The sequence below is a fragment of the Podarcis gaigeae genome (genome assembly GCF_964106915.1).
Source record: "Podarcis gaigeae genome assembly, chromosome: 3".
Taxonomy (NCBI): domain Eukaryota; kingdom Metazoa; phylum Chordata; class Lepidosauria; order Squamata; family Lacertidae; genus Podarcis; species Podarcis gaigeae.
This window is the reverse complement of record NC_139680.1, coordinates 108,705,666-108,731,568: the sequence shown is the minus strand read 5'-3', so window position 1 is coordinate 108,731,568 and position 25,903 is coordinate 108,705,666. Positions and strand designations below refer to the sequence as shown.

The following is a 25,903-nucleotide window of genomic DNA, read 5'->3' as shown; positions in this document are numbered from 1 at the left end:
GGGGGGGGGTGTCTGTGCATTTTCACAGTGAGCCTTCCCATACAATTAAATAGTTAAAAACATTAAGCCTACTTTTGAGAAAGTAAAGGCAAGTATTGTTGTTCCCAAGCTTTTCCCACTCAAACAAATGTGTCTCATTTGCCCTTGAGATAGAACAGTTTCACTTTCTGTTTTCTCAAAAGCTCAGAGCCCTCTTTGCTTTAGAGCAGACTCTTGCTGCTGCCACCGCTCTGATCATGGGATGGTCCAGGCTCCAGACTACACAGGTCTGAACTGGCAGAAAGGAAAAGCAGAACATCCGCAGCACAATGACATATCTGGGAATGTAACTCAAAGCACTCCTGGAACGAAAAGGGACAATTGGAAAGGATGGCAATAGTTAGGGATGGAAGAGAATTTTGTTCCGTCCACATTTTATTGAAAGCAAACTGACCTAATTTTCACATTCTAGACTAACATAGGGATAAAGATGGAGTTATATTTGAGAGTTAGCACTTCTCCAAATATTGTGATACAGCTCTTTGCTTAAAAATTGCAACAGAATGTATAAAAATATATATTTGTGTGAAGGTAAAGCAAATTTAGACATGCATGTATTAAGATGAATTACACATTAAAGTGTGTGTTTTTTGTCATTTCTATACTTCTGTATGACGGAGGTGGTGCTGTGGTCTAAACCACTGAGCCTAGGGCTTGCCAATCAGAAGGTTGGCGGTTCTAATCCCTGTGATGGGCTGAGCTCCCATTGCTCGGTCCCTGCTCCTGCCCACCTAGCAGGAAGCCCACACTTTGGTTTCACATTGAAAAGAATGTTGATTTTTCAGTAGTTGATTCAGGCTTTATGAAACGTATAAAGTTGAGAGTTAAGAAATAAATAAATGGAAAATGCTTAATATGCTTTTCCAAGTACAGCCAGAGAGTAACCTTTCAGAAAAAGAAAATGTTTCTGCGCCACTCATATTATAAGCATATTCTGGGAAATGAATTATAAAATAATAATGATATTAATTTTTCTTTTCTGTTTTTAAATACTTTTTTTTTTTTTTTTTTTACTGGCACTGCACTCAAGCCTTCTTGGAAATAATTGTGTGTTCCCTAAAGTGTATTGGTCAGGACATGAAATCTGAATGAGTGATTGGATCCCACCCTTTGGTAGTGCTGGCAGGTCACATAACTTACATATCTTGTTTGGATTTCTGCATGCTTTTAGAGGCTTGAGTGCAATCTACTAAGAATGTGCATTGTGAAAAATACGTTTATTGTAATTGTTCTCTATTGCTCATTTGAACTTTCAGCTGAAAACCAAAGAACATCCTATCCATTTTTCATAAACATTGTGTCAGGCAGAAGGATCTCCATATAGTTCGTTTCTGGGTCATAATGAATTAACTAATTAGTTAATTAACTAATTAAGTGAGGTTTTTTTTTTTTAAAAAAAGTGAAAAATTCCCAAAATTTTATGTGGACAGATGGCGTTATGAGAATGTCTATGTTGTGACTGCATTGCACAGTGCCGTTGTTGGTTGCAGCAAGTGTGCGCTGTCAGTGTAAGGTAAATAGACAGTAAAAATACAGCATTACACAGACAGTAGGAAGAAAGCCACAGAGACAGCTATGGATTTTAGTGGGCCGCAGACGTCTTTATTGCAACATTTACAGATGCACAGCATCAGAATGCATCCTGTGCAGACACTCAAGAACAAACCAGGTTCCTTCGCCACTTAGCAGCCCTCAAAATGCAACACTTGAGACTTTCCTTAACCTATCCATCATCATTGCAAGTCAACCAAATGCCTCGCGTGGATTTTCTCTCCCCCGCCATTGCTGAGACCTTTTCCTAAAGCTCAGTTCCTGTCTCATTGTTCCGCCCAGCAAGGAAATATGGAGTAGGGTAGAAGAAGAAGAAGAAGAGTTTGGATTTGATACCCCGCCTTTCACTCCCTTTAAGGAGTCTCAAAGCGGCTAACATTCTCCTTTCCCTTCCTCCCCCACAACAAACACTCTGTGAGGTGAGTGGGGCTGAGAGACTTCAGAGAAGTGTGACTGGCCCAAGGTCACCCAGCAGCTGCATGTGGAGGAGCGGGGAAGCGAACCCGGTTCACCAGATTATGAGTCCACCACTCTTAACCACTACACCACACTGGCTCTCAACAAAGACAAGCCACGCATCACATATTAACCCAGAAGGCACAGAACGACATTAGTGACTTTTTAATAAATAAATGGCCTGCTCCATATGTGGTCCACTAAGCTAAAAGCAGCATATGGGACATGAATATGAAGCTGCCTTCTTATCACTGGCCTTTTTGGTCCAATATTGTGTATGATGACTGCCTGTGGCTGCCTAGAATCTCTAGCAGAGTTGTTTTCTCCTAGCCTTTCCCGCTGAGATTCTTTTCTTGAGATTCTAGGGACTGGACCTTGGACGTGTCAGTTACAGATCCTGGAAGGTTGCTAGATCGGCAGTATTGCAGAGGATGCAAAATGGTGAGCAACACAGCCCAACTACCCCCACCAAAGCAAAAAAGATCACTTTGCGAGAGAGAAAAGGAAGCAGCTATGCTTGTGCTATTGCATACAGCTCTGATGTCGGAGCCTGTGGAGAAGGCTTGGTCAAAAATTTCAGGACCATGGTGAGCAATTTAGTCTGAAGGAGGTTTCCTGCTGGCTGAGAGCTTTGCGCTTCTGCCTCTTCTAGGCTACACCCCCTTGTGGAGAACTTTAGATACTTCAAGTGCCAAAACTGGCATGCCTTCTCTGCTGCATGCTGGACTAGTCAACTGCCATGGTAAGCATTCGGTTCTCAGGCTGGGGGAAGATTTCCTCATGACTCTTTGCTTAGGCATGTTTAACTCAGGGCCAGCAGCATGCCAGGGTCAGTCCAGGACACAGAAGTGGCATGGTTCCCTCCAACAAGACCTGAAAACCCCTATAATGGATAGACAAAAGGCAGGAAATGGCAATGAGTCATGAGAAAAGAAGTTGACCTTTAAGGGTGGGAAGACTTAAAGCCATAGATAGAAGTTTTACTCAGAGAAGCTTCTAATTTGTCATGTAGATTATATATGAGCAACAAGAATCAGGGGGATGACTGTGGGAACATGATAACTTGACTAAATATCAGGAAGTTTCTGATGGTAAGAGCTGTTCAACAGGGGGGTGGACTCCTCTGGATGATCTCAGCTGGTGTATAGACGTCCAGGAAGTCTTTAAACTATCCTAGACCCAGGTTGTCCAGAGTTTTGCATCTAATAATATATAGAGCTGGACCATAAAGAAGGCTGATCGCCAAAGAATTGATGCTTTTGAATTATGGTGCTGGAGGGGACTCTTGAGAGTCCCATGGACTGCAAGAAGATCAAACCTCTCCATTCTGAAGGATGAAATCAGCCCTGAGTGCTCACTGGAAGGACAGATCCTGAAGCTGAGGCTCCAATACTTTGGCCACCTCATGAGAAGAGAAGACTCCCTGGAAAAGACCCTGATGTTGGGAAAGATGGAGGGCACAAGGAGAAGGGGACGACAGAGGACGAGTGTTCTCGAAGCTACCAGCATGAGTTTGACCAAACTGCGGGAGGCAGTGGAAGACAGGAGTGCCTGGCGTGCTCTGGCCCATGGGGTCACGAAGAGTCGGACACGACTAAACAACAACAACAATATAGTCTCATTACGCCCAGATCTAGAGCCCCATATATGTTGCATTGCCCTCCTCCCTCTGCTCACAGATTTCTGTCGGCATCCTGGCATGAAGCTTTATTGAAGGTTGTGTCTTCCATTTTAAAAAATGTAATCACAATACTATTAAAAGGTAATTTGCTATGGGAGGGAGCTTCTTTTCAGGGATGATTGCCATAATTTTTAAAAATTCATTTTAGTAACGAAAAACAGAGATCCACCTTCACTATTTAAGAAAAGGAGGCTGTGAGTTCAAAACCATTTTTTTCTGCAAGTAAAACATCTCTTAAGGTACTAGGGATGCTGTTGTAGAGCAATAATTTTACTGTTTGATGTATTCTGCCTGCTAATTTCACACTGAGTTATTGCTAGGTGAAATAATTGTTCGTAGTCAAATTGCCCACTGCTGTCTTTCTCGGCAGACTTAGCAAGGACTGGATGAAATAATCAAATTGTTAAATAGTTTGGGGAGGGACGGGGGGGGGGAGAGGTAAAGAAAGAGGGTTTCCTATCTAGAAAGTTTAATCAAATTATTCTCAAAGTTCTTAAAGCAATCTCTAAAATTACATCTTTATTGCTAAATTCACCCTCAATCACCACCCCCCGGACAAATGATACTTAAGGAATTATGGAATTATTGTAGAATGCCTGTTCCATGCATCATATTTATATCCAAGGTTCATGTATAAGCATCCATCCTTTCTAATCAGAGAAAGAAACAAAGTTTGACAGGTGTACATAAAGGAATTGGATATGAAGTTTATTATAGAGACATGTAAGGTTTCTAAAGGAATGTTATATGCAAAGCAGAAATATTTTGAGCAAGGTATGCTTCCAAAAACATGTAGCAGTCATATACTGTATGGCCAATATACGGTAATCACTACTTTTAAAATGTGCTGCTGCTCCTTACCATTTAATAATTGCTGTACGTTTATTTTGTGCTGAAATGAAGAGTTCAAGCATGGTTTCCTTGGAAAGGTACTTATAGACTGTGATCAAGGCACCTCTTAACCTTCTGTTCAATAAACTCTATAGATTGAGCTCTTTAAGCTGTTTATTGTAAGGCAGGTTTCCCAGATCATAGACTATTCTTGTAGCTCTTTTCTGAGTCCTGTCCTACATCACTTTCTATAGATTTTCTTTAAGGCCAAAGGGAAACTTTTAAATACAAGCATAAGAGCTACTAGACATTCTGTTCCAGTAAAAGTTCCCCTAATGTCCTGCACTGATCTGAAAAGAATAACCCAACATATGAAATAAAAGTTTACATTATTTATGTGCTTATTTTAGGCACTTACACCCTGCTGTTGGGTCACAGAGGCTCCCAGGGTGGCTCACAAAAGTTCTTGCCCTGAAATTTACAATCTAAAAGACATAGCATATGAGGAAAAAGGAACGAGGAAGGAAAAGGAAATTCAGACATGAGTTTTTTTGAAGTTATAGATCTTACATAGTGCAGTTACAGTGGTGCCTCGCAAGACGAAATTAATCCGTTCCGCGAGTCTCTTCGTCTTGTGGTTTTTTTCATCTTGCGAAGCATGGCTATTAGCGGCTTAGCAGCTTAGCGGCTATTAACGGCTTAGCAGCTTAGCGGCTTAGCGGCTATTAACGGCTTAGCGGCTTTAAGAAAAAGGAAACAAACTCGCAAGAACTCGCAAGACATTTCGTCTTGCGAAGCAAGCCCATAGGGAAAATCGTCTAGCGAAGCGACGCAAAAACCGAAAACCCCTTTCGTCTTGCGCGTTTTTCATTTTGTGAGGCATTCGTCTTGCAGGGCACCACTGTATATAGTTCCATTTGCATATAGAGTCTCACATCAGATGGGAATGGGGCAGGGGGAGTGTTGTTGAATGAATTTGAATTTCAAGACAAGCATACCAATTTTGCACTTCATGAAACTGAAAATGTAGCTCTCTTTTGAAATTAGCACTTCTCCGAATTCTGACCAAAGAACGCATATGAAAAATGTGCTTATTAGTGAAAGGGGCATACATTAGTGGAAACCACATACCAAGAAATCCATTTTATTATGGGGAGATTGCTTTAACAAATGCACATACTAGGAAAAATTGGGCATATTAGGATAAATATTTGTGAAAGCATATGTGCCGACTTTTATGTAAAAATTGAACATTCCTCTGGAAATGGGGAAAACTGAAGTTGAGGTTGAAAAAGTGAGAAACCAAGAAAAAATAAACCCAGAATTGAGAGGTTCACCCAATACCTACACCAGCAGAAGATCTCCCTTGTGTATGCCAGTGGCGGTCTTGGCTGTTGTGGCCATACCAAAAAGCAACTTCTTCCTGGAAGTACCTGCCCTTCCAGATCAGATTCTGGAGCAGAGCAGATAACCATGGTGGTCCAGTAGACAGGGCTAACTTCTTCGGCTAGGTGACTATTGATAAACTAGAAAAAGATATTTTGATAATGAAGAAGTCCACTTATGGATCCAAAAGCAGTGAGTAGGAATAAATGCACAGTTCTCCCAACAGAAGGATGCAGAGAGTTTCCCCAAAGGATCAACATTGAGGCCTGTGCTTTCTAACTTAGCCTTAAATGATCTAGAGCTAAGTATGAGCAGTGAGGTAGCCAAGTTTGCAGGTGATACCAAATTGTTTGGCATGATTGAAAGAAAAAAGGATTTGCCTTCCTTCAGCCCCTGTATAATTTGCTAAATGCATAGCCTACAAATCCTCCAAAATCCTGTGGTTTCTTTCTCTGATATTCCAACCTCCCTCAGAAAGTTGGCACAGGACTACAGAGAGTCTTTTCCTGTTGGAGACTCTCTTTCCTTCCTGGGCATCTTGATTCCCTGGGACTTGTAGCCATCCCAATTCCTTCTGGAAAAAGATGGCACTCTGTGTTTTTGTGGGAGCACATAATGCTTCTTCTTCTAATGGTCCCACTTTCTCCCAAGTTATGGTAAATTTTGTTTTTGGTTTCTTGGTTGCAAGAAAGAAAGGGGTGGTCATTTGAGGTTGCAAGTAGAATCAAAGCAGGAGGCATGATCACTGTAGGCTGAGTAATCTTTGATTCTACTTACAAAAATTTGAGCAGAGGTAGACACTCCTACTCCAGATTTTAACCCCACTCGTAGCCCTGACTCCACTCCTGATCTGCCAAATTCTGCCCCTTTGTTCCCTGATTTGTTCATCCTCTGGCTCTGAATTGGAAGTCAATATTTTTCAAACAAGAAGGGCTTCTGAGCAAGAGCGTATTGCAGATTGTTTCCTTCAGATGACAATGGATGAAGCTCTTGCCAAGTTTCGGGAAACAGAGAGGCATGCTGGGACAAAGACCAATGGAGCAACTCCCTTTGAAATGATAAAATGCAGCCATAAGCTGTTGGTTACATAGACATTAACCTTAGGACACAATTTCGCAACCACAATCAAGCTTGCATTTTTCTTACTGAATTCATTGGAATTTAACAGCTCCCCAGTGACTTACAGATTCCTGCTGAATGCATTCGTGCTGGCAAAGCCCCATCACATCGACAGAAGATGTATGAAGCCCCGCTACATGCAAGACACATCACTAAAAGGAGAAAATAGTGGGAAGGTGTTTTGTTGCTCACCAGCTTTCCTCTGTTGTGTGCAGACAGCCTCAAAAGGCTCTGTAGTTTATATCCTGATGGCAAAAGCCATCTCAGGAAAAGGCTTTATTTACATCACCACCATTAGCGTGTTTGCCTTTCAGGGGATACCTCCTTAAAATATTAGCATGCATTATGTTGCCATCTCCAGTGATTCAGTCTCTTCATCTTGAGTAGATATTTACAGTGCAGTCATCAATAAGAGTATAGCATCTAGATCAAGGGAAGTAATAGTGCCACTGTATTCTGCTCTGGTCAGACCTCACCTGGAGTACTGGGTCCAGTTCTGGGCACCACAGTTCAAGAAGGACACTGACAAACTGGAACGTGTCCAGAGGAGGGCAACCAAAATGGTCAAAGGCCTGGAAACGATGCCTTATGAGGAACGGCTAAGGGAGCTGGGCATGTTTAGCCTGGAGAAGAGGAGGTTAAGGGGTGATATGATAGCCATGTTCTAATATATAAAAGGATGTCACATAGAGGAGGGAGAAAGGTTGTTTTCTGCTGCTCCAGAGAAGCGGACACGGAGCAATGGATCCAAACTACAAGAAAGAAGATTCCACCTAAACATTAGGAAGAACTTCCTGACAGTAAGAGCTGTTCGACAGTGGAATTTGCTGCCAAGGAGTGTGGTGGAGTCTCCTTCTTTGGAGGTCTTTAAGCAGAGGCTTGACAACCATATGTCAGGAGTGCTCTGATGGTGTTTCCTGCTTGGCAGGGGGTTGGACTCGATGGCCCTTGTGGTCTCTTCCAACTCTATGATTCTATGATTCTATGATAGTTATGTATTTTATTTGGCAAAGTTTACAGTGGACACACGGGTTGTGAACGTGATCTGTGTGGGAGGCATGTTCGCAACCCACAGCATTCGCAACTCACAGCGCCGTGCTTGTGCATGCATGGGTCGCGATTCGGCACTTCTGTGCATGCGCAAAGTGCGATTTAGTGCTTCTGCTCATGCGCAAACGCTAAAACCTGTTCCCGTAATTCTGGGTACAGCACAGTGCGCAACCTGAAAACACACAACCTGAAGCATTTGTAACCCAAGGTGTTGTTTAGTCGTTTAGTCGTGTCCGACTCTTCGTGACCCCATGGACCAGAGAACGCCAGGCACCTCTGTCCTCCACTGCCTCCCGCAGTTTGCTCAAACTCATGCTGGTAACCTCGAAAACACTATCCAACCATCTCGTCCTCTGCCGTCCCCTTCTCCTTGTGCCCTCCATCTTTCCCAACATCAGGGTCTTCTCCAGGGAGTCTTCTCTTCTCATGAGGTGGCCAAAGTACTGGAGCCTCAGCTTCACAATCTGTCCTTCCAGTGAGCACTCAGGGTTGATTTCCTTCAGTATGGAGAGGTTTGATCTTCTTGCAGTCCATGGGACTCTCAAGAGTCTCCTCCAGCACCATAATTCAAAAGCATCAATTCTTCGGCGATCAGCCTTCTTTATGGTCCAGCTCTCACTTCCATACATCACTACTGGGAAAACCATAGCTTTAACTATACGAACCTTTGTTGGCAAGGTGATGTCTCTACTTCTCAAGATGCTGTCTAGGCCTGTCATTGCCCTTCTCCCAAGAAGCAGGCGTCTTTTAATTTCGTGGCTGCTGTCACCATCTGCAGTGATCATTGAGCCCAAGAAAGTAAAATCTCTCACTACCTCCATTTCTTCCCCTTCTATTTGCCAGGAGGTGATGGGACCAGTGGCCATGATCTTCGTTTTTTTGATGTTGAGCTTCAGACCATATTTTGCGCTCTCCTCTTTCACCCTCATTAAAAGGTTATTTAATTCCTCCTCACTTTCTGCCATCAAGGTTGTGTCATCTGCATATCTGAGGTTGTTGATATTTCTTCCGGCAATCTTAATTCCGGCTAGGGATTCATCCAGCCCAGCCTTTCGCATGATGAATTCTGCATATAAGTTAAATAAGCAGGGAGACAAAATACAGCCTTGTCGTACTCCTTTCCCAATTTTGAACCAATCAGTTGTTCCATATCCAGTTCTAACTGTAGCTTCTTGTCCCACATAGAGATTTCTCAGGAGACAGATGAGGTGATCTGGCACTCCCATTTCTTTAAGAACTTGCCATAGTTTGTCGTGGTCGACACAGTCAAAGGCTTTTGCATAGTCAATGAAGCAGAAGTAGATATCTTTCTGGAACTCTCTAGCTTTCTCCATAATCCAGCGCATGTTTGCAATTTGGTCTCTGGTTCCTCTGCCTCTTCTAAATCCAGCTTGCACTTCTGGGAGTTCTCGGTCCATATACTGCTTGAGCCTTCCTTGTAGAATTTTAAGCATAACCTTGCTAGCGTGTGAAATGAGTGCAATTGTGCGGTAGTTGGAGCATTCTTTGGCACTGCCCTTCTTTGGGATTGGGATGTAGATTGATCTTCTCCAATCTTCTGGCCACTGCTGAGTTTTCCAAACTTGCTGGCATATTGAGTGTAGCACCTTAACAGCATCATCTTTTAAAATTTTAAATAGTTCAGCTGGAATACCATCACTTCCACTGGCCTTGTTATTTGCAGTGCTTTCTAAGGCCCATTTGACTTCACTTTCCAGGATGTCTGGCTCAAGGTCAGCAACCACACTACCTGGGGTATACGAGACATCCATTTCTTTCTGGTATAATTCCTCTGTGTATTCTTGCCACCTCTTCTTGATGTCTTCTGCTTCTGTTAGGTCCTTTCCACTTTTGTCTTTTATTATGGAAATCTTTGTATGAAATGTTCCTTTCATATCTCCAATTTTCTTGAACAGATCTCTGGTTCTTCCCATTCTATTGCTTTCCTCTATTTCTTTGCATTGCTCGTTTAAGAAGGTCTTCTTGTCTCTCCTTGCTATTCTTTGGAAATCTGCATTCAATTTCCTGTATCTTTCACCATCTCCCTCGCATTTTGCTTGCCTTCTCTCCCCCGCTATTTGTAAGGCCTCATTGGACAGCCACTTTGCTTTCTTGCATTTCCTTTTCGTTGGGATGGTTTTCATTGCTGCCTCCTGTATAATGTTACGAGCCTCCATCCATAGTTCTTCAGGCATTCTGTCCACCAAATCTAAATCCTTAAATCTGTTCCTCACTTCCACTGTGTATTCATAAGGGATTTGACTTAGATTGTATCTTACCGGCCCAGTGGTTTTTCCTACTTTCTTCAGTTTAAGCTTGAATTTTGCTATAAGAAGCTGATGATCTGAGCCACAGTCAGCTCCAGGTCTTGTTTTTGCTGACTGTATAGAGCTTCTCCATCTTTGGCTGCAGAGAATATAATCAATCTGATTTCGATGCTGCCCATCTGGTGATGTCCATGTGTAGAGTCGTCTCTTGTGTTGTTGGAAAAGCGTGTTTGTGATGACCAGCTTGTTCTCTTGACAGAACTCTATTAGCCTTTGCCCTGCTTCGTTTTGATCTCCAAGGCCAAACTTGCCAGTTGTTCCTTTTATCTCTTGACTCCCTACTTTAGCATTCCAATCCCCTATAATGAGAAGAACATCCTTCTTTGGTGTCACTTCTATAAGGTCTTGTAAGTCTTCATAGAATTGGTCAATTTCAGTTTCTTCAGCACAAGTAGTTGGTGCATAAACTTGGATTACTGTGATGTTAAAAGGTCTGCCTTGGATTCGTATCGAGATCATTCTATCATTTTTGAGATTGCATCCCAGTACAGCTTTCGCCACTCTTTTGTTGACTATGAGGGCCACTCCATTTCTTTTACGGGTTTCTTGCCCACAGTAGTAGATATGATGGTCATCTGAACTGAATTCACCCATTCCCGTCCATTTTAGTTCACTGATGCCCAGGATGTCAATATTTATTCTTGCCATCTCATTTTTGACCACCTCCAACTTACCCAGGTTCATGGTTCTTACATTCCAGGTTCCTATGCAATATTTTTCTTTACAGCATTGGACTTTCCTTTCGCTTCCAGGCATATCCACAACTGAGCGTCCTTTCGGCTTTGGCCCAGCCGCTTCATCAGCTCTGGATCTACTTGTACTTGCCCTCCGCTCTTCCCCAGTAGCATGTTGGACGCCTTCCGACCTGAGGGGCTCATCTTCCAGCGTCATATCTTTTATATGCCTGTTGTCTTTGTCCATGGAGTTTTCTTGGCAGGGATACTGGAGTGGCTTGCCGGTTCCTCCTCCAGGTGGATCACATTTGGTCAAAACTCTCCACTATGACCTGTTCATCTTGGGTGCCCTGCTCGGCATAGTTCATAGCTTCTCTGAGTTCTTCAAGCCCCTTCGCCACGGCAAGGCAGTGATCCATGAAGGGGAACCCAAGGTATGACTGTATATTGTATCAGATAGTTAAACTATGGAACTCACTCCCACAAGAAGCAGTGGATGGCTTTAAAAGAGCAGTTAACAAATTCATAGAGCACAAGGCTACTTGCCATGATGGCTGTTCTCGGCCTCCACAGTTGGAGGCAGTAATTATTATTATTATTTATTAAATTTGTCCGCCACCCTCTGCCCGTAGATCTCAGGGTGGTTCACAACATAAAATCACAATATAAAGAAATACAAAATACTTAATAGAAATAGGAACAGAAAAAAAGTAATAATCCCCCCTCCCAAAACACATTCAAAAGGGCATTGAATCAGTCAATCAGCCAGAGGCCTGGTTAAAGAAGGGCGTTTTTGCCTGGTGCCTAAAGGTGTATAAGGAAACTGGCAGCTGAACCTTTCCTGGGAAGAGCGTTCCAGAAATGGGGAGCCACTGCAGAAAAGGCCCATTTTTGTGTTGCCACCCTATGGGCCTCTCGTGGAGGAGGCAAACAAAGAAATTCCAGTTCCTGGAAACTGCAGAATGATGAGTGCTCTTGAGCTCACGTTCTGATTTCTGATTTCCTAAAGGCATCTTCTAGGCCACTGTGAGAACAGCATGCTGGGCCAGATGGTCCATTTGCCTGATCCGTCAGGCTCTCCTTATGCTCTTATCTCCCTAAACCAGAAGAACGGACATCAAAATGGCAATTGTGATTCAAGATAACTGTTAAATGAATCACATTTTGGAGACGGGGATTGCAACTTTATATATATAGACATGAAGTCTGAACTGGTGATGAGGAACCAAGACACCACCACCATTATTATTATTATTATTATTATTATTATTATTATTATTATTATTAACCACCTTCATCTGTATACTGCCCTTCATTGCAAGGCAGGTCACAACAGAAAAAATAGAAAATGAGAATACAAAATACATAATAAAACAAAAACAAACCAATGACTTCTCTCCCAATAGCTCCATTAAAAAAATTAACCTAATACATGGCAGCTGTGAAAAGGCAAATTCCATGATTGGGACCATTGATTCCATGATTCCATGATTGGGACCATTGATTCCATGATTGGGACCATTGATTCCATGATTGGGACCATTAGGAAGGACTTGAAAATAAATCTGTGACTGTTGTTATGCCCTTATACATATCCATGATGTGACCATACTTTGAATACTGAGTATAGTTCTGATGGCTGCATCTCAAAAAAGGTGATGCAGCAGCTGGTTTTTGAAGATGAGCTTCTGTTCTCATGTCCTGTTGATGTGCTTCCCATAGGCCACTGTTGGGGAACAGGATGCTGGGCTAGATAGGGCCTTATAGCCTTTTGTTCTGGGCTATTGGGTTAAAGCCTCAGCGCTTAGGACTTGCCGATCGAAAGGTCAGCGGTTCGAATCCCTGCAGCGGGGTGCGCTCCCGCTGCTCGGTCCCAGCGCCTGCCAACCTAGCAGTTCAAAAGCACCTCCGGGTGCAAGTAGATAAATAGGGACCGCTTACCAGCGGGAAGGTAAACGGCGTTTCCGTGTGCGGCTCTGGCTCGCCAGAGCAGCAATGTCACGCTGGCCACGTGACCCAGAAGTGTCTCCGGACAGCGCTGGCCCCTGGCCTCTTGAGTGAGATGGGCGCACAACCCCAGAGTCTGTCAAGACTGGCCCGTACGGGCAGGGGTACCTTTACCTTTACCTATTCTAGACATGCACCATGAATTGAGCATGAGAAGGCATCATGGTGTGTGGTGGTAGTGGATGGAGAGCAACGACCTGTGACTACATCAGGTACCCAGAGGTCAGGAGGGATGTTTCCCTACCGGAGTAAGTTATAATTCTCACCTGCTTAGACTTTATGAATCCAGCTAGTATGGTTTGCAGTTGCTATATTTATGAATCTAATTTTTATCTCAGTGCTTTGTTTTATGAGCCTTTTTGTTTTTGTATATGCTGGAAGCTGCCCAGAGTGGCTGGGGCAACCCAGTCAGGTGGGTGGGGTACAAATAATAAATGATTATGGTTATGATTGTTGGTGGATGTGGTCACAAATAATGCAATGACTGGATTTAAGAAATATGTAGAGAATAAGGGTGCCCTATCAGCTAAGATGACTAGGGCATCCTTCTTCACACTTAAGGGCTTCCACAAACTTTGTAACAAAGTGTGAAAGTTAATGACCAACACAATAATGCTCTGTTGTGGTTCAAGGACCTGAGCCCCGCAAGGTGGAATGAATACACAAGGGCACGAGATATAAGGTTAATGGGCAAGAAAAGGCCACAACTTTAATGATTACAGCAAGTGAAAAGGTATTGGCTTAGGCATTGGATTACGACAGCTGACTCCACCCCCTCAGAGAGGGGTGAGTCGAAAACCAAGGGGGTTTATTCACCAGTAGGTGGAGCCTGTTGATGCTAATCCAACTATAGGCTCTCCCCTGATGTCACCGAGGGTCGTGCCATGGCCTCCCGCCAAGCAGGCATCGGACAGAATACACGACCGCCAGATTCCTTTAATGGAATACCCAAAAATTGAAGGCATAGGCGATGGCCACACCTAGCCCTTCGACACACCACAACACATTATTCCAATGCCTAACCTACCCACCAATACCACAAAAGTTGTGACGATTGCTATGAGGTAGGCGAAAAAAACACAAAGCCTAATGCCAAATGGAAAAATTCCTACCAGGCCCCCCGGACAACCAGGGCCATCCATGTTTTTGGCTTGAGTGAGGCACGTGGTGAACTGATGCTCTAAAAATTTTGTTTTTCCTTGGCTTTTGATCAGTGTGGCAGTGATGGATAGAAAAGGCCCCATTGGAACAACTCTCATCAATCCCGCACCTGTGTTTCACTTCCTGTGGTTCTGCCTTCAAAGACATCAAATAGCTTAAAGGGCAGTGTAATTTCTCTCTCTTTCTCTCTTGTTCATTGATCTCCCTTTACTATGGACATTGGCAAGAACAATTCTGGACACTGTTCAGCCTACTGGCTTGCCGTTGTTTTCACTTGTTTATATCCAAGGGAGACTAAACCAGCATGTTTCTTGTTTTATATGAGACTGACAGAGTAATTGCATGTAGATCTACTCAGAAGTAGGCCCCACTGACTTCAGTAGGGCTTACTCCCAGGTAAGTGTGTATAAGATTGCAGCCTTATGGAACCATGTAGATATCTACCATCTACATGTCTGGAAGCGGTTGGAGGATGGATTGAGGTTGAATCCTGACAAGACTGAAGTACTGTTTTGGGGGACAGGGGGCGGGCAAGTGTGAGGGACTCCCTGGTCCTGAAAGGGGTAACTATGCCCCTGAAGGACCTGGTGCACAGCCAGGAAGTCATTTTGGACTCACAGTTGTCCATGGAGGCACAAGTCAATTCTGTATCCAAGGCAGCTGTCTACCAGTTCCAGCTGGTACGCCGGCTGAGACCTTACCTGCCTGCGCATTGTCTCGTCATAGTGGTACATGATCTGGTTATCTCCCATTTGGACTACTGTAATGCCCTCCACGTACGGCTACCTTTGAAGGTGACTTGGAAATTACAACTAATCCAGAATGTGGCAGCTAGACTGATGACTGGGAGTGGCCACCATGGCCATATAACACCAGTCCTAAAGGATCTTCATTGGCTCCCAGTGCGTTTCTGAGCACAGTTCAAAGTGCTGGTGCTGACCTTTAAAGCCCTAAATGCCTCGGCCCAGTATACCTGAAGGAGCGTCTCCACCCCCATTGTTCAGCCCGGACACTGAGGTCCAGCGCCAAGGGTCTTCTGCTGGTTCCCTCATTGTGAGAAGTGAAGTTACAGGGAACCAGGCAGAGGGCCTTCTCGGTAGAGGTGCACTCCTTGTGGAACACCCTCCCTTCAGATGTCAAGGAGATAAAGAACTATACAGCTTTTAGAAGACATCTGAAGGTAGCCCTGTTTTGGGAAATGTTTAATGTTTTATTATGCTTTGATATATGCTGTAAGTTGCTCAGAGTGGCTGGGGAAACCCAGCTAGATGAGTGGAGTATTATTATTATTATTATTATTATTATACATTTACGTTTATGGCATCAGTTGCTGCAGTTTTCACGCACCGATGAATTAGCAATCCAGTCTTCCAGTTTGAAAATTCTGTTTGTAGCAGATCATATTTAAGTGACCCGCTGCTTCTAAACAAAAGATAATGTTCATTTAGAACATTATGTAAATACACTTTCTTCCATAGAAACCAAGGTGGATCAGGGGGTGCACCTTAGTAATATGCCACCCAGTACAAGGCCATTTGATGCCCTCCCCACAGCCCTTGTGGCACTGGCTTAAGCCAGGCTTTGGGGAGGAGGCTCAAGGCTCTGGCAGAGCTCTAGAGCCCTTCTACCTCCTTCCCAATGCCTGGTACACACAAGCTTGGCTTTAGAAGGAGGCAGGAGGACTCTAAGACTCCATCAGAGCCCTCACACCTTCTTCTTGAAGCCAGGCAAGTGATTACCAAGCTTTCAGAAGGCACCCTCCTTGGCTGTGCACCTGATGCAACCACACTGCTCGCATTGCCCTAAATCCACCTCTGGACGGATGTTTTGCCTTTTACTCCCCCCCGTCCCCCGCAGGCTTTATCTAATTTGGTGGTCTTGTTTTTGTACATCAGACGTGTTCTTCTCCATATCATTTTCATTCCTTACTTTCCTTGAAAGCATGCAATCTAATGTCATGCACACATGAAATGGCAGGTGTTGGAGCCTTACTAATTGCTTTGCCCATGTAGCCACATGCAGAAAAGAAAAGGTGTTCTACAGCCCAGCCTTAACCATGCACACCACACACATGTCTGCTTCAGGTCACAACTTTAAAGCAAATTTAAGTTTTAAAAGGTGGAAGAGGGGCCTAAGGCTTCCGCTTAACGTATAGCTGAGCAAGAACTGAATATCCAAAGTTATACATATTCCCCCCCCCCTTTAATTAGGGTAAGGGGCTGTGTCTCAATGGCAAAGCAGCATGCTTCACTTGCAAAATGTCAGTCTCTGGCATCTCCAAGTAGGACTGGAAAGGGCCTCTGTTTCAAATCCCAGAGAGCCACTGCCATTCAGCCTAGATGGACTTAGCAAAAGACAGCTTCCTAAGTTCATAATTATTTCAGTGTAGGTGATGGGCTTCAAGTTAGAATGTGGGCAGGGAGCCTCTTTTGACCCAATAGATTGTGGGAGATGAACAAATGTAATTCCAAACACCAGAAATTCCTGTATTCTTTATATATTGATTTCTCTGCCTTTGCTCTGCCTTTTATTTCTTTATATTCATTTATTAATCAAATTTTATAGATCGCTTCACAGCATGAAACTGTTGAAGTGGCATATGCAGTAAAAACGCAAGAAAGCACAGAAACTAAGATTCTGTTTGTTGAATTGTTCAGCAAACTCTTAAAACATCAACGAACTCGAAAACCTTAAAAACAACAGCCATTCCAACTCTAGAAACAATTTCATCAGATATAAAATTAGTATTCCACAGACATCAGGGAAAGCCTTCCTAAACAAAAATGGCTGCTGTAGGTTCATAAAGATCATGATTCTAGTCACCTGTCTGATCTCAGTGGGTATTTGATTCCAGGGAGCTGGAGTTGCAATGCTAAAATCCTGGGGGGTTTTGTACACCTCTGGGGCACATGGTACTCTCAGAAGTGCCCCATCTGAGGATACAGAGGAGAAAAACAGTCTTTTAAATATCTTGGCCTCAGGTTGGTTAGGACTTTAAATACGCCAAGCAGGACCTTCATAGAAACACAGAACATTAGAGTTGAAAGGGATCCTGTGGATCATTTATTTCAACCCACTGGGATGCAGGAATATGCAGCTGTCCCATACGGGGATCAAACTTGCGACCTTGGCGCTATCACCACTGTGCTCTAACCAAATGAGCTGCTTGGTTGTATATTGGCTCCTGGTTGCATATTGGCACCAAGGTAACTTGCTAATTACATATATAATAATAACACCGTCATTAAATACGGTTGTTGTTGTTAAAATTTCTACACCACCCTTCATCTGAAGATCACAGGGCAGTCTGCAATATAAAAACACAGAAATACATACCATAATAACAAACAATAACAGTAAACAATAACAGTAAACAACCCACCCTTATGGACTGTGGGTGCTGACCACTCAGGAGGTGGCACAAATGAATAAGAGTGCTGGACTGAAAAAGCCTCACTATGACTTTCAAGCCTCACTATGTAATGACAAAGAAAGCTACATCTCCATTAACCTCAGCATTCAAGGGGGCTCACAGAGGTTAATAAATAGGGTAATAATGCAATTACAAGGCAAGTCACATAATATCTGTGAAAGTTTCAGGTGCTTTGTACCTCCATTCTTGCCGCCTTGTAGATTAATTAGGACTGGAAATCAGAGACCCCTGCCTCCCTTTCTCCTACATAGGCTTTGACTGAACAAGCCCAGCACTGAAGCTTATTCCCTATTTTCCTTGGCCTACTACTACCAGCATCATTGACTAAGCACTAGTTGAGTACTTTATTTTGTAGGGTTTAATTAATGCAGAGGCACTGACCAGTTTCCAAACACAGGTTCAAACCTGCCCAGATACCTAGAATGCTGTTGGTGTGTATGTGTTTTAATTTATTGCTGGTTTTCATTCTTGAAGTGTTTTCAATAGTTGTTTTGATTGTTTAACTATAATTCTATTGCTTTCTTCATTTTGCAAATGACTTTGAGGGTGGTTGTTGTATATAATCAAGCAGTATATAAACGTTATGAAACAAACAAGCAAACAATGTTTACATTTGGGTAGCCTGCATCCCACTTACATCAGAATGCTGGAGCTCCTTAATTCTCATCTCACACAGTGACCCATTCAGAGGTGACACTAAACCAAACCATGAACGTGTAAACAAGCAAGTTCCCATGGAGGAGATTGCAACTGATTTGCTTCTTCTCCAGACCTGATGCTTCTGTGAAGCTGTGGGTTAAGCCATTCTTTGGCTCAGCATTTAATCCAAACCCAGGCATATGTTTTGACTTAGACAAACCACTACTTTTATCCATACTTTCCCCCTCCCTGGTCTGTACCTTGTGTTTTGTCTGGAGAAGTTGAACCATGACTCACAGCATTCTGAACCAAACCATGGCATATCTCACAGCAGCACAGCAGCTGGGGGATGAATTGGAAAGACTTACTGTTACCTGTGAACTGAGTTTATAGGCGAGAATAATGTGTACATTTTTCCATCCTACTTACATCAAATCTGTGGAGCACCAGAATACTCGTTTGATTGTGGTGAGATCAGTGTGCCAGCAATTCAAACCCTATGTTTATAGTGCAGGACTGAACATGTGACCCACCAAGCCAAACACAGCACACCAACCACACTTAGAGAAATTTCCTCCAGCTTCTGCATTTGCTGCCTGCTGGGGACTGCAAAACCAGAGTTTTTCAAGCAATGGGAAAGTTACTCTTCTTCCCGCTCCTCTCCCCCCAATTGTTATTCAACACACTGCATAGTTTGCTTGTGTGCTTTGCTATTTAGGAAACTGCCTCAGGAGCATATATGCTGTTTTCCAAGTTCTCCATTTGGCAAAATTAAGTTTTGATGGATTCAGTGAAGACAGCTTCTGAATGGAAGGAAACAATTCTGCTGTACGTGGATTATGCACTTCCGGAATGTACCAGTTTGGTTAGGATCGAGTGTCTGGTTTGATGCTCTTCAAATCGCTTTACCTGGTGCAGTTCTACTGCAATCAGAATAGCCATGGGTAAGCTATGTGAGAGCTGCATTTAGACCAGTTACCTCCCCATATTTTCAATAATTATATGCAGTAATGAGATATTTTACTGATTTTGAATTCAAGAGAAATTGTCACTGTCAATGTGAAATGCAGGATTAAGTAGTTTCATTACAGTAAGTAGACATAATTATGCTGCTGTCACTCATTTGTACTACTGACCTCCTAAGACTTCCCTAGCCTGTTTACTAGGATTATACAGTTTGACCGTAAACAAGCAAGGTGGAATTATTCTGGAACTAGACACTGCTTCTACATAGTTTGCAGTTTTGAGAAATAGCCTTTGCCTTTCATAGCTGCATTCAGCATGGATTAGAAGGAGTGCAACTTTCACAGGAAATTGTAAAAAATCTAAGCTGGGATGGCCAGGATGGTGTCTGCTTGACTCTTAACTTCCTTCAGCTCCAGCTAGCGTGGCCAAAGGTGATGGGTGATAGGAGTTGTAGTTCACTGAAATTTGAAGTATATCAGGTTGGGGAAGGCTGATGTAGAATGGTCAGAGTACAGAAGAGGGAAGGAATTCCATCAAGCTTAGCACCAGTTCTTGACACCTTAGATCATTTGCTGGGGCTCTGGCACTTTCCCTTCAAACTGGTCTACAAGTTATTTGCAGTGCTTTGCAGCAACCGTGCTTCAGGAACATGGAAGGGATTTTAAAATGGTAGCTTGTAGATATCAGCTGCTGCCGCTGGCAGATGAACCCAAGTCCGGGAACCTGCTGAGATAGGTCTATGTTGGGTCATGTTGCAGAGAGTCGCTTTAGACTTGGAGCTAGCCTTGGATTCTCTACTTTTAACAGATGTGAATAAAAGAGGTGATTTTGGCTGGCGCAGCCTTTTTCTCCTGTGAGGCACAGTGCCACCTGCTTCACTCCGTTGAAGAAGATACCGCTGTCTGCATTATGTTGCTCTAGGGGCAGCTCCGCATTTAGAAAGTCTGTAAGCATGAAAGCAGCTCGCACGGAATGTCTCCACGAGAGATGCAGACTGGCTGAACTCTCATTTCCCAGGACTCACTGGAAACAATTGCCCTGTGCAGATGATCTGTTAACAGAGAAAGCCCTCTGGGGAATGTGACAGCCATTAAACCAGTACAACACCCCAAATAAGTGTGTAGTGCAGCTGTACGTATAGAGAGTTTGATTTAAAGTAGGCGTTGACACTTTTTTTGGTTTCCTTGCTGTTATTATTTTTAACTGGCCCTTCTTCTGGGTCTCTAACATATTCATAAACCTGGCCTACACATTTGGCTAAGTGAAGCTTTCTTTGGCATGGAGAGAAGCAGAGCAAAGTCCATCACCTGCTGCAACCATACGTCTGTGCATCCAGCTCTTCTAAAAGGCACAGGAGCAGGCAGTCAAGTGTATCATTTTCAATGCCAGAGCTTTCCCCTGCAATGTGTGAAGTAGTAGTAAACCTGGCTCTGGCCTTTTATAGACAGCGTTTCCTTGGCCACTGAGTGGTCTCAACCAGCCTCCCTCCCCAATTTTATCTGGAATTAAGAGGGAAAGGGTTTCTAATCCAGAGACAGACTTGAATCCCAGGCACTTTTTTCATTTCTCGTTTTAGAAATTAACCATTGGACACCATAGCACCCTTTGAAATCATTGACTAACCTAAGGAACTCATAGTGGATGAATCCATTTAACAAACAAACAATCAACAATCACCCCTTTCACTTGAGATATTGCACTTTTCTTTTCTTTTGTACCACTTGCAGGAGTGGGGTTTTCCTTTCAACAGAAGAAACACTGCCTCCCTGTGCTTTTTGGTCTCCCCTGCCCCACTTCCTTCTGGATAGTAGCAATGGATCACTTGCATGTGGTGTCCGGCGCCTTGCATGATGCTCACATGCAAAGGCAAGCTCCAGTCTGCATGCTGCTTAATGAATGTTTTTTCTTTCCCTTTTTCTCTCCCTCCTTGTTATGTGCTTTCAGAAGACAACTATGTGGAAGGTGGGTGCTTTCTATCTTATTTTCCTAAGCTCTTTTCTTACCCTTCCTATCCCTCCTGTTTAGTGTTTTGCCTCCTGGTTAGTGTTTATAGTGGTGCTCCTTATCATTCAATACGGTAAGTTGATTTTCTTCTTTCCTTCTGGGACTATTTTAAGTTTCAACATGGTGGCGGCGGCGTAAGTTGCCCCCTCCCCCCTTTAAAATGCACTGTTGAAATTGGGAGAATCTCTTGGTTTCAACAGTGGCAGGGGGGGAGGGGAGGAGATATTTTCTGGTCAGCATTAATGCACTAATAATGGCTTAGGAACTAAGAGAGAAAGAACACGGACGTTTATTTGTGTTGTATAACCTTAATCATGGGATCGCCTGGCTTTCTCATTGTTTTTGTACGTTTGAAGAGTCAGCAGCCTTGCATAAGGGTTTTTGTGCCCAGAAAGTTTTTAATCTGTTGTTCCCTAACTGCACCCTGCTTTTGAAGCTCCCCTGTGTTTTTTAAAAAAGCACCATGCAATGTGGTCTTATTGTTGTTGCACATACAGATATCATCACCATAAGTACTACTGCCTACCATCACCATTATCACACCAGAAGCTCCTGGTCCCTGCTCAGGGCAAGCTCAATGGCAATTGTGTCGTTGAGGGATTGCTGTTAGGGAGAAGAAGCTTGGAATGGCCTTCTGAGCATGTGCAAGCCCTTCCATGCATCTCGAGGGGCTTGCTATATTGTGGTCACAGTTTTTGACACCAGTAAGTGGGAGCAAAAATACATCTAGAGATGACTCTCTAGCCCCCATGACTTGTGCCACAGAGGTTGATTGTAATACTGTAACTCAGGGTCTTTTAGAGCACCACCAATCTGGTGTAGAGAGAAGCTGTCACCCCCCTTTTTTTTACTGTTCTATAAGGGGAGGGAGAGAAATGACGGATCCATAAAATGATGGATGAAAATCTGAAATCATTGGCAAAACTGCCCTTACTTCAAGACAGGCCATTCATTTGCCATTTGTTAAACTAATTGGCACTGATTGCCATTCATTCTGGTCCTCTATAAGAGTACTTAATGTCCACATTAGGTAGTTATGTGAGCCATTAGCAGCTTCTTATTTATTAATTACATTTTTATGACACAAAATACCCTGGTGGTTTACAGAAAAAATATATAGGAAGAAATGGAATTCAGTTCTGTCTTATACCTGTTCGTTATTTCATTGCTCTTTGTGGCATTATGCTGCAGCCCCCAAACATCTGATTTAAGTGCCTCTCATGTAAGGTGTCTTTGCTCATTATTATTACTGTTATTATCATTTACCCAATTTAAAATACAGCACGAAAATCTGGTTTAAAAGAACTTTACAATTATTGAAAAAATGAGTTATAAAGCACATGGCAACTCCTGAAAATATGCATCTCAGACACCAAAGGCCAAAATGAGAGTATGGGCACAATTAATATCCTTAAGTAAACCACCCCAAATGTGGGAAACTAACACATAGTCTTGTCTACATGGTAAAACACATGTAGGGGTGTGGGGGTTTTGCAGCACCTTAGGTAAAGCACAGGGCATTCATGCTCATTGTTGATTACTATGATATTTACAGGGGTCCAATGAGACTTTTAGACCAGGCCCCCCAGTTAGAGATCAGACAAGCTGATTGTATCAGCCATGCATAGTGGTCTAGTGCTGAGCTAGCAGAAAATGCAGAAGGTTGTCTTCTGCCTGGGCCACTAGGCATGCCAGGTGAGCTGGGGTATTCTTGGTGGTTCACAAGTTATGTGGTCCTGTCTTCAGGTTTTTTTCCTGGACTTGTTTTCAGGCAGAATCATTCCCATCCAGAGATATCGTCATTATTATTATTATCATTACTATTATTATTTAAGACTATTCCAAAGGAACACACGGCAAGTTCAAACAACCGAGCCGAGGATTTAATGAAAGGGAATAGCTTCTGAGAGTCCAGTACAGCTGACATGAAAGTGCACTGTGAGTCAGATATTCAGCCAGCCTACATCACTGCATCTTCACAGCACTCTGTGGAACCACTTTAATTAAGAGCAGATAAGGATTTTCTCTGTTAAGCAAGAATTTCCTTAACCAAATTGACCTTAGGGGGGGCGAAATAAAATAAAAAGACAGGCATAAGATATCATTGGCCCATCTTTGCAAACTAGCATATGCCGAAGGGTAGTAGTTGAAGTTGAATATGCTTGTAGCGTGTACATATATCTATATATTCTAAATCTCTTAGGACTCATTTACATGATTCATTTTTTGGCATGATGCTCAGCAGTAGAAGAAGTCATGGTGCATCATTTCTAATGTTAAATGATTCATTTTAAGTACTAAAGTACCTTGAACCAGTCTAGCTGTTTTGCAGATATAATTCCTTAGGGTAGGGCTCCAATGTGGACACTAAGTTTCTAGTTTCTAGTTGTAGTGCATAGTAATATTTAATCAAACACCTATCTAGAGTTTCTTGTTTGTTTGTTTTTTGCTTTAAAACAATCTGTTCTTGTGTCCTGAGCATTTTTAAGAATACCCACCTAAAAAGGAAATAAAAATAAAAACATTTTCCATGTCATAGGTTCACCAGTAACAATGAATGGGTGCCAATTGCAAATAAATACTGGGCAAGCTTGGCCGTTTCAAAACTTTTGCTAACTGCCGGTAAAATAGAGACCATTCTTATAAGACAGGTGTGGAGAAGCTTTAGTCCTACAATTGTTGCTGAGCTACTTCTCCAATTAGTCCCAGCAAGCATGGCCAGTGGGAGTCTTAATTCAACAACATCTAGAGGGCCAGAGGTTGCTGGCACTTGATCTAGGACATCAGAACATTTCTCAATGCAAGGTGAATATTTTCAAATTATGATATTCAAGTCAAAATGTTCTGGAAAACCCACACAACTGGCCATGCTTTGCGAGCAGTTCTTCTGCATCTCTAGTTAGGACTGGGATAGATTCTTGCCTGAAACCCCAGAGAGCCACTTCCGGTCACTGAAGCCAGTACTAAGGTAGAGGAACCAAAGGGAGAATCCTTTATTCTACATATTTCAGTATGCATATGTCAGAATAAAATGAGCTGGGATTGTATGCACCCTGGCTCTGCAGAGAATTGTAGGCATTCACTAGGAGCAGGAATGTGCAGGCACTAATGTGTGCAAACAGGGATTGGGAACCCATGGCCCTCCTGACATTGCTGGACTCCAGATCCCATCACCTGCAGCCAGCATAACCAATGGCCAGGGATGATGGGTGTTGTAGTCCAACAGCATCTGGAAGGCCATAGGTTGCCCATCCCTGAGCTATTAGAAAGAGCATTGATGGTCTCACTCTTGTTCCTGCAACTTTATGCACATAGGAGATGTTCAGGGTTTGGGGGTTTATTTGTTTTGTTTTCTGTCCCACCGTAACCATTGTATCCAAGACACCGATACTTATTTCAGCCCTTGCCCACATTTTTTTAAACAACAACAAAAACAAACTTAAAGGCTCATTTTCACAGTGATTTATCGTATTGCAAAACACAATTTTCCTTGTGCTCTAAAGAAACCCAGGACCCAGATGGTGCTTCATATTGTGTTTCACTTGCATACAGGAGCTTTTCAGTTCCCTCTTCCAGTACCAGCCCTCTTATGACCCCAGAACCCGCCCCCCCCCCCAATCAATCTCACAAGCAATAAATAAATGAAAAAGAGAAAATTAAGGTACTAGTAGACATAAAACCTTGAGCATATTTCTCATGGAACATGAAATGATTTTGATTGACACGGTTTCATGGAACATGCTCTTTCTAATTCAGGAGCCCACATCTTTGGGAAGACATGATATAGTTATATGTTATATTCATTCAAAAAGCACAAATTGCTTAGTGATATTTTTTTTTCCCAGTAGAGGAGAATCTTCAGTCACAAAGAACCTGGTACAACCAATTTCCAATCCTAAAGACAATTATAAATCCACAAAGGAAAGGAATTGGAAAACACTACACTCATGAGCCAAAGTTACAGCTCAATGAAAGCCGCAATCCTAAGCGCTATTAGTTGGGATGAAGCCCCAGTGGGAGCTAAGTGGGACTTACTTCTGAGTAAACAAGCTTACACTCTAACCACAAAGCTGAAATCATTACAGACTTCCTTCACTTAGTATACTGGCACTTTTTGCAGGGTTGACATAGATTGGTGGACTCCCATCTTGTCTTCTCTAAAATCATGCAATTTTTGAGGCTGCCATTGAGTTTATGCTACAGGATCAGAATTTTAAAAACATCAAAAAACAAAACAAAACATGGTTTACTGCAACAGAAGCCAAAATAAGATTCTTCATGTGTCCAGATACTTAATACAGATTAATTGTCAATTTAGAAGACATACTGCATTCAATGAAAAACTTATTACATTGTTTAAAACCTTATTTCGTCAACTGATTGATTATATGAAGTGGCGTGTTTGGGGTGTGGGCTCTCTGCTTTTGAAATATTTCCTTCCTCCAGATCACTTGTTATATGTCTTATGTGTGCGCCTAATTTTTTATGCGAATTAAAAATCTCAAACTTAGGAATCTTACCTTCCAGCAAAAACCAGCATATTATTCTATTGCACACCTTCTTTGTGTGAACCAACCAA

General features: G+C 42.8%; 1 protein-coding gene across 46 annotated transcripts in view; it reads left to right on the top strand.

The window, feature by feature from the left end:
* The window catches only part of NRXN1 (neurexin 1), a 988,232-nt gene that overhangs the window by 102,354 nt on the left and 859,975 nt on the right, over positions 1-25,903 (top strand). For 20 of the 46 annotated variants that reach the window (XM_083733056.1, XM_083733023.1, XM_083733018.1 and 17 more), the window contains exon 3: positions 21,265-21,282. The exons of the other annotated variants lie outside the window; for them this stretch is intronic. In XM_083733056.1, coding sequence (XP_083589182.1) covers positions 21,265-21,282 — 18 coding nt within the window. The remainder of the gene's footprint in view (positions 1-21,264; positions 21,283-25,903) is intronic. 46 annotated transcript variants of the gene reach the window in all.